This window comes from Trypanosoma equiperdum, assembly GCF_001457755.1.
Source record: "Trypanosoma equiperdum strain OVI genome assembly, contig: ctg_602, whole genome shotgun sequence".
Taxonomy (NCBI): domain Eukaryota; phylum Euglenozoa; class Kinetoplastea; order Trypanosomatida; family Trypanosomatidae; genus Trypanosoma; species Trypanosoma equiperdum.
The window spans coordinates 94,517-101,761 of NW_027124535.1; the positions used below are offsets into that span (position 1 = coordinate 94,517).

A 7,245-nucleotide genomic window follows, 5' to 3' on the forward strand; every position below is an offset into this window, starting at 1 on the left:
AAATGGATCGGCTTTCCCGCCTGCAATACGATGTTGTTTCCGTCACATGAGGCTTTCCAACTCTAAAAAGAAAGAAATCCGTTATTTATTTATCCGTTATAAAATTTGAGAAAGCTACGTTATTTAAGGTGCGCATGCACACTCCACCCATCTCTTTAGCGCTCGTGTCATTCAATTATATATCTCTTCTTTAATGTGTTTTTTATCTTCTTTCTTAACTTCTCAATTTTTGCTATTTACTGCTAACCCTCAAAGTGTAGAAGGAGTGATATGAGCACATCTAATGAGGTGCTGGTGAATAGCAAGAACTCGGTCAGTGTAGCGCGTCGATACGCTCTATACTCCAACTATGAGTTGGCCCTCGCTATTTACAACAGCCTTGACAAGGACTTTGACGCATATCTTGATTCGTGCAAAGATAAGCAGGAACATAAAAAATGGAAGCAAGTTAAGGAAAGGATAGCTGAGGAGGGGGCACTTGTACGCGCAATTCAGGACGAGTTACGAGCATTCGTGAACCCAAGCGAGGCGGCACGAATCGATCGGCAACAATGGAGGAAACAGCAGGAGGAGTTCAAACCGATTTGTGGCGGGGAAGAAAATGGACAGAGTGACCGGGGTGCAGGCAAGGCGGCCCGTCTGACGACTCTTCACATCACAAAATCCGTCCCACCGAATTTAAGTAGGTTAGCTTCCCAATCGTTGTTCGAAAGCAACCCCTCTACTCGTAATCAACTGCTGTATGGCGATAAGGATCGATTTGGCCCACCAGAGGGACCCGTAATCCGAAAAAGCAAAGCGGTAAATCCACAACCGGCTCAAAGGTTTGCATCACCCGTAGTCCGGCGTCGCCCGGTCATCACATCGAGCAACACAGCAAGTCTTACCAATGGCTCTCAAACGGTTCCACCCAAGGCAAAGATAGCTCCACGACGTGTTGAACGTCCGAAGGAAAATGCCACGCGGGGACAAATGCCACGTTCTTCAGTTCCACGATTTGTACCGCGTAGTGGGGAGGAAGAGCTTGTGGCACTCATAGAAGCTGACATGCATGTAGGATCGCTTAGTGTTGGTTGGGAGGATGTTGCTGGTTTGCAGGACGCCAAGGGACTGCTGGAGGAAGCCGTGGTGTACCCCGTGCTGATGCCGGAGTATTATCAAGGCATTCGACGGCCTTGGAAGGGTGTTCTGTTGTATGGTCCACCGGGTACGGGCAAGACGATGCTTGCGAAGGCAGTAGCGGCGGAATGTAACACAACGTTCTTCAATATTTCACCCGCCACACTGACGAGTAAATGGCGCGGGGACAGCGAGAAACTTATCCGCGTGCTCTTCGAAATGGCGCGGCACTACGCGCCTAGCACAATCTTTGTGGACGAAATTGACGCCGTGTGTAGCCAACGTGGCGAGAGCAGTGAACATGAGGCTTCACGGCGTGCAAAGGGGACACTCTTGGCACAAATGGATGGGTTAAGCGTGGATCCTGGAAAAACTGTTATGGTACTCGGGGCCACGAACCATCCGTGGTCGATCGATGAAGCGATGCGCCGGCGCCTGGAGAAGCGTATTTATATACCCCTTCCCGACTATAAGGATCGTCTGGAGCTGTTCCGTATCAACACGAAGACTTTAAAACTGTCCCCGGATGTTGACTTTGATAAGTTGTCCAAGATGCTTGAAGGGCGCTACTACAGCTGTGCGGATCTAACGAATTTAGTTCGTGATGCAGCCATGATGACGATGCGGCGTTTCATGGAGGAGATGGACAAGACAGAAGTGAAAAGGCGTGCGGCGGAGATTGGGAAGTTGGTTGCTGAACAACCCATCACAATGGATGATTTCTTAAATGCTGTCAGAAATGTTCCCAGTAGTATTAACGTAGAGCAAATTAAAAAATTTGAGAAGTGGAAGAAGGAGTTCGAGGTAAATGTTTAGAGCACTCATTGGTGCATTGTAGTTATATCATTGCTTACTCGTATTATTATTATTATATCATTACAACGACCACTACGACTACGGCTGCTGTTATTTGTTCTCCCTCAGGGCGAAATGGAAGCCAATGGATTTCCCCAGTGGTTTGCTGCATGGAAACGGATTAGGAAGGCGAAAGAAGCAAGCGTTTGTGTATTTAAAAAAAAAGGTGGCGAAGGCCACGAGGAGGGAAATAAAGACGGCAATCGAGCACTTCACCACAGGGATACTGTAAACTGTGGCTTTGCAGACGTCGATCTGCATATAACGCGATGCGGAGAGTGTCGTTTCTTTTTTGTTTTTTTTTTTAGTTTTTTATTGGTATTGTTATCTTTTTTCTTTTGTACGTAGGTATGTGAAGATGCCGAGATGGAGAGCCAGAAACGTTCCGTGTTTGTCGTCCTGCAATTCATTTCCTCGTTTTGGTAGTGATTTATATTTAGTCGAAGAGCAAATAAATAAAAACAATATATTGTTGCTCCCGTATGTTTAGGTGTTTCCTTCCCCTTCTATCTCCCCCTCCCCCCCCAAAAAAAAAACAGCCAACTACAACAACAGGAAAGCGTGTATCGTTGTGAATTTTCCAATGACTTGAATTGTCATGTACGTGATATATTTTGCTGGTAACTGTTTCAGCCTCTGCTGTTGTCGTTGTTGTGTTGTCACAATAATCCCCACCGACTTTAAAAAAAAAAGCACAAACAAACTTACCAATTAATTGCTTTTACATTTTTGTCTTTAACAGGACACATTGGAGTCTCACTATACAAAACACTGCAGTGTGAGCCGGGGAAAGTAAAAGATATAAGCGGGCCGTGATCGGCATGTCTGATTCGCACCACAGCGGGTATGATGAGAACAGTGGGAGAGGAAACGCCCAGAAACGCCCTAGAAGTGAATCAACTCATGGAAGTTCAAACAGTTGGCAAATTGTATCGAGCAGTCGTTGCATCGCTTGCGGACGTTTGCGGTCCTTGTGTGAGTGCCGCAGCCTTCGAGTGGACCCGGAACTGAGGCGGAAGAACCTTGACACCTTATTGCTTAACACTCCTTATGTTCGCTGCAAACAACTGAAAGCATTAGATGAGGCTGGCCGTGAAGAGGAAAGACACCGCCGGTGTATCGCTGAGGAATGGTACTCGAAGATGCGTATCATCAAAAGGGCTGCGCATACTGACAAGTATCTTCTTCGTGTGACCCTCGATGAGGTGAGGGGACGCGAGAACCTTTTAGCGTTGGAGCGGAAGGAATGGGTGGAGGGTATGGCTCTTAGTGACAAGTATATGGTTCTGCTTGCTCTAGTTCAGCGTGAGCGGGAGGAGCGGCTGAAGTTCTACGCTTCAGCAGAACGTGCGACAAGGATGTTAGGAACATGGCATAACACAGTATTCCACCTACTCGGTTTGCAGAGCCGTGAGGTGGCATTCCGGAGAACTCTTGTTAACAACGAAGCGGCAGCGCGGGCGTCACTATTGAGCATTGAGTTAGAAGCCTTGAAGGTTATGGAAAACAATGAGAAGAGCAGGCTCGAATTCTTTGAGTTATTCTGGGCTAGCCGCGAGTCGGTTGCAGATGCGTGGATGCAAGGTGTAGAGGCGCTGGAGTGTGCCATGGCGGAGACCGTTCAAAATCTCGAAAAATGTTTTCAAGAGCGCACTCGCTGTTTCGAAATCGTGTTGAAGCGAAGAGATGAGCTGCTACTGGAGGAAGAGAATGCCAGACAACGTTTGCACAGTCTTTTTGAGGAGGAAAACGACTTTTTGGAAGAAAACATGCGATTCTTCCAACAGCGACGCGCTGCTGTGATGCAACAGGAAGCGTCAGCAAGGGGTGTAATATGCCAAGAGGCCACGGATGCTTACAGTGCTCTCTTCCTCGAATGTAGGCGTGACAGAGAAAAGGCTTGCGAGGCAGAGTCCTTTAAGCGACGACGGCGTGAGGAAGAATTTCATGCTGCCGTTGCTTCTCTGCAAGATATAATGAAAGAGGAGGAGGCAGCCCTCGCACTCCTGAAAACTCAGGAACACCACGAAAGAGAACTCCGCTACCAATGGATGTTGGAGAGGGAAAAGGCGATCATTAGCGCAGAAAATACACTTCTTCAACATGTACAACTGCTCTTCTCCGAGGAAGAGAAGGCGCGCGGCGCAATCGTGCATCTTATGCAGCAGCAGGAGGCTGAAACTGCTTCATGGCTTCGGCACAAGGAACGGAAGCTGCGCGAGATCATTGAGACTGCATTAGAGGAGAAAAGTCAGATGCTGCTACTCGAACACGAGGAGCGCTTTTCCCTAGTCTCTCAGAAGGCGGAACATGAAGACGCTGTGCGGCGGTGGGTTGATCACAAGGAAAGCGCAAGGCAGAGCCTAGCTACGGCCGAAACCACTCACCGCAACCGTTGGGTGGATATGGAGCGCAACGCACGGGAGGAGCTCTCCTGGCGCTTTGGTGAGGGGCTGGAGACCTGTTACTCGCAAGTTCAGCAGCGAATGGAGGCACTGACGAAGCTCCAGCAGCGAGCTTTCCATGCAAAGGAGGGTATCGTGAAGCAGGAAGAGGAGGCGCTGCGCCTTCTGTTAGGAACATTGCGGGATGATGAGGAACGGTCCCTTAGGGAAGAGATTCACCGCAGGGTAGTTGATATTCTTAACACCGAGACAGAGCACCGCAGCCATTTAACTCAGCAGGAGGTTGGAAACAGGGAAAGTATTACAACGATGTTCTTGATGCAGGAGCGGTTCTTTAAGAAGGAGGCCCAGGAACTGCTGAAGGCGCAATTATATGAAATTGTCGCAGCTGAGGAGAGCCACCGCCGCGTGCTGTTGCAGGATGCCGATGACTCGGTAGAGCGCCTATATCACAGCTATAAAAAGTTATTAGAAGAAGCCCGGCGAAGGGAGGAGGAGCGTGTACGTGAGGAACGTCGCCAGCGTGAAGTTGCCCTCTTGGAGGATCCGCGCTTGTACCGCGAAGAGGAGGATTGCGACCTTTGTGTCGATGGCGCCTCACCTCCTACCGGACTCGATGATGGCTGCTACAATGATATGAAGATGGGGCCACTCGGGGAAACATGGATGCTCCAGCAGCAACACGTTGTTGAGGATTTGGGTGGAGAGAGTGCGGACGTCGTGCTGCTCACTCATGAGACGACTGCGTTTCTCTTCAGCATTGTTAATGCCATCACTGAGAGGGAGGCGATCCTAGCGGCCGAGAGAACCAAAGCCGAATCGACAATGAAGAACATACAAAAGAAAATTGAACGACAGAAGTCAGTTTTTGCCAACGTCAAAGAACAGTTAGAGGAATCACAGGAAAAGTTGAAGCGCGATGCTGAGAACCACAGCAAGCGTTTAGCGACACAGCGTGAAGCCCAACAGAAGTTGGAGGCACAGCTGGCTCGGGAGCGGACGCGCTTAAAGGAGAAGACTGAAGAACTGCAACGAACGAAAAACAGTGTCTCGGAGATGCGAGACTCTATTCACAGCCAGTACAAGAAAAGGTGAGAAGAAAGTATAATAAAGTGAAGAAAGGTGGGAAAAGGCAAGGGTCACAGAGGAGGAGGAGACACATAATTTACCAGTGGCTATATGACAAAAAGGACAACAAGCATACCATCGGTATCGTCAAGATGCGCGTGTGTATTTGCAACACGCGCACCTGCCCGAGTACGAATGGGCGCCGGGCAAGCATAGGCTTGTTTTTCTTTTAATTTTCCGTGTGGGTGCGGTGGGAGCCTCCTTCATTGTTGTTAGAGTTGTTTATTCAGTAGATGCGTAGACTGTTCCTTGACGTTTTTTAACCTTTTCGTTTGGGTAAAGGGGGCGGTTTGGGTGGCCAGGAGCCCGTCGTCCAACTGGAACTGATCCGTCGCATGCTCGGCAGGTCATTGTTCTCCACGGAAAAGAAATATGGGACTAATGAAGATGGTGGCTACTCTCATGTTATGCTGATTCTGCTGGATTAAAGTTGAGCGCTGATAGGGGTTGATGCCATCATCAATTGTATCTGTATCGCACGGTGGGGGTTTCCTGTGCCCCGCAGCTATTCGTGTAGTTTCTAGACGTTTCTCTTTATTCCTAATATCGTGTATATGTGTGATTACCGGTGAGGTAAGTGGCTATCGGCTTTTAACTTTCTGCCGAGCAGTTTTCTTCTGTTCATTTGTTGTCTAGCATAAACGTTTTGTCATCTTTTTTAAATTTTTTATATCATGGAGACCAAAGCAATAATGCTATTAGTGGTGTCGGCCATCGGTGTCGTGATGCTCACGTGGTTGTTTGTGAGCATTTGCACCCGTAAGTCTAAAGACGATGATATGCACAACGAACCATTGTTGTCAAAGCATGCAAACTCAAAGCTTATGGAAGTGGATGGAAGGGTCTTGGTCCTTTATGGCTCACAAACTGGCACTGCTGAAATGTTTGCGAGGAACCTTACACGAGAAGGTTCACGACGTGGCTTTCCCTTGAAAGTACTTGATATTGAGAAGTATCAGGCTTCCAATCTTGTCAAGGAGAAGCGTGTAATTATCGTATGTGCCACCTATGGTGATGGTGAGCCCACAGACCCTATGGTTGAGTTCCACGATTGGTTAATGAGTGATTCTCGCGTGATGGGAGAGGAATTGAGTGGGGTGAGGTACACGGTGTTCGGCCTTGGCGACAGGCAATACGTCAATTTCTGCCGTGAAGGCATCACAGTGGACCGCCGCATGTCTGAGTTAGGCGCTCAGCGTTTCTATCCCCTTGGTCGCGGCGATTACAGTGATGACATTGAAGAAGATTTCGACAAATGGCGTTCCGGACTTTGGCCAGCACTGAGCACTGAGCTTGCACTTGATGTAAAATCGGGCGAAGAGGGGCCGGTAGCTCCGGAATGCTGCATGAAAGCATTGGAATCTTCGGATGAAGCCCCGTTGCCGTTTCCGAAAGCGGACCCGGGACTGGAACCAACACAACGATTGCCTTCTTGGGCACCAGTGAAGGTGAACAAGGAGCTGCTGAGCAATGCTACCGGAAGAAGTACAAGGTTAATTGAGTTTGATACATCAGAAACTGTTATCTCCTACCAGGCTGGTGACCACCTCGGTGTTCTTCCTAGTAACCCCAGCGAAATGGTGAACACTTATCTGCGGGTGTTGGGCGTGAGCGAGCAAGAATCAAGTCAGGTCATCTCGCTGCAGAACAGAGCAACTGGCAAGAACGTTTTCCCTTGTCGCGCGTCAATTCGCACTGCACTCACATGGTACATCGATCTTGCCGGGCCCCCCAAGAA

At 48.8% G+C, this 7,245-nt stretch overlaps 2 protein-coding genes and 2 pseudogenes across 4 annotated transcripts in view; all 4 read left to right on the forward strand.

Moving 5' to 3' along the window:
* Positions 1-270: 270 nt before the first annotated feature.
* Positions 271-1,935, forward strand: TEOVI_000276200 (katanin, putative; the record flags this gene model as incomplete). Its single annotated transcript, XM_067225786.1, has 1 exon — positions 271-1,935. The coding sequence occupies one exon, from the start codon at positions 271-273 to the stop codon at positions 1,933-1,935; it is 1,665 nt and encodes a 554-aa protein (XP_067081887.1).
* Positions 1,936-2,049: 114 nt separating this feature from the next.
* Positions 2,050-2,464, forward strand: TEOVI_000276300:pseudogene (annotated as a pseudogene). Its single transcript is given in 2 exon segments — positions 2,050-2,277; positions 2,279-2,464. Coding segments are annotated over 2 exon segments (414 nt in total).
* A 331-nt stretch (positions 2,465-2,795) lies between these two features.
* Positions 2,796-5,474, forward strand: TEOVI_000276400 (uncharacterized protein; the record flags this gene model as incomplete). The annotated part of the gene is made up of 1 exon (XM_067225787.1): positions 2,796-5,474. One exon carries the CDS (start codon positions 2,796-2,798, stop codon positions 5,472-5,474), a length of 2,679 nt encoding a protein of 892 aa, XP_067081888.1.
* Positions 5,475-6,349: 875 nt separating this feature from the next.
* The window catches only part of TEOVI_000276500:pseudogene, a 1,848-nt pseudogene continuing 952 nt past the window's right edge, over positions 6,350-7,245 (forward strand). The window contains exon 1 of the mRNA in view: positions 6,350-7,245. This exon is cut by the window's right edge and continues 952 nt beyond it. Coding sequence covers positions 6,350-7,245 — 896 coding nt within the window.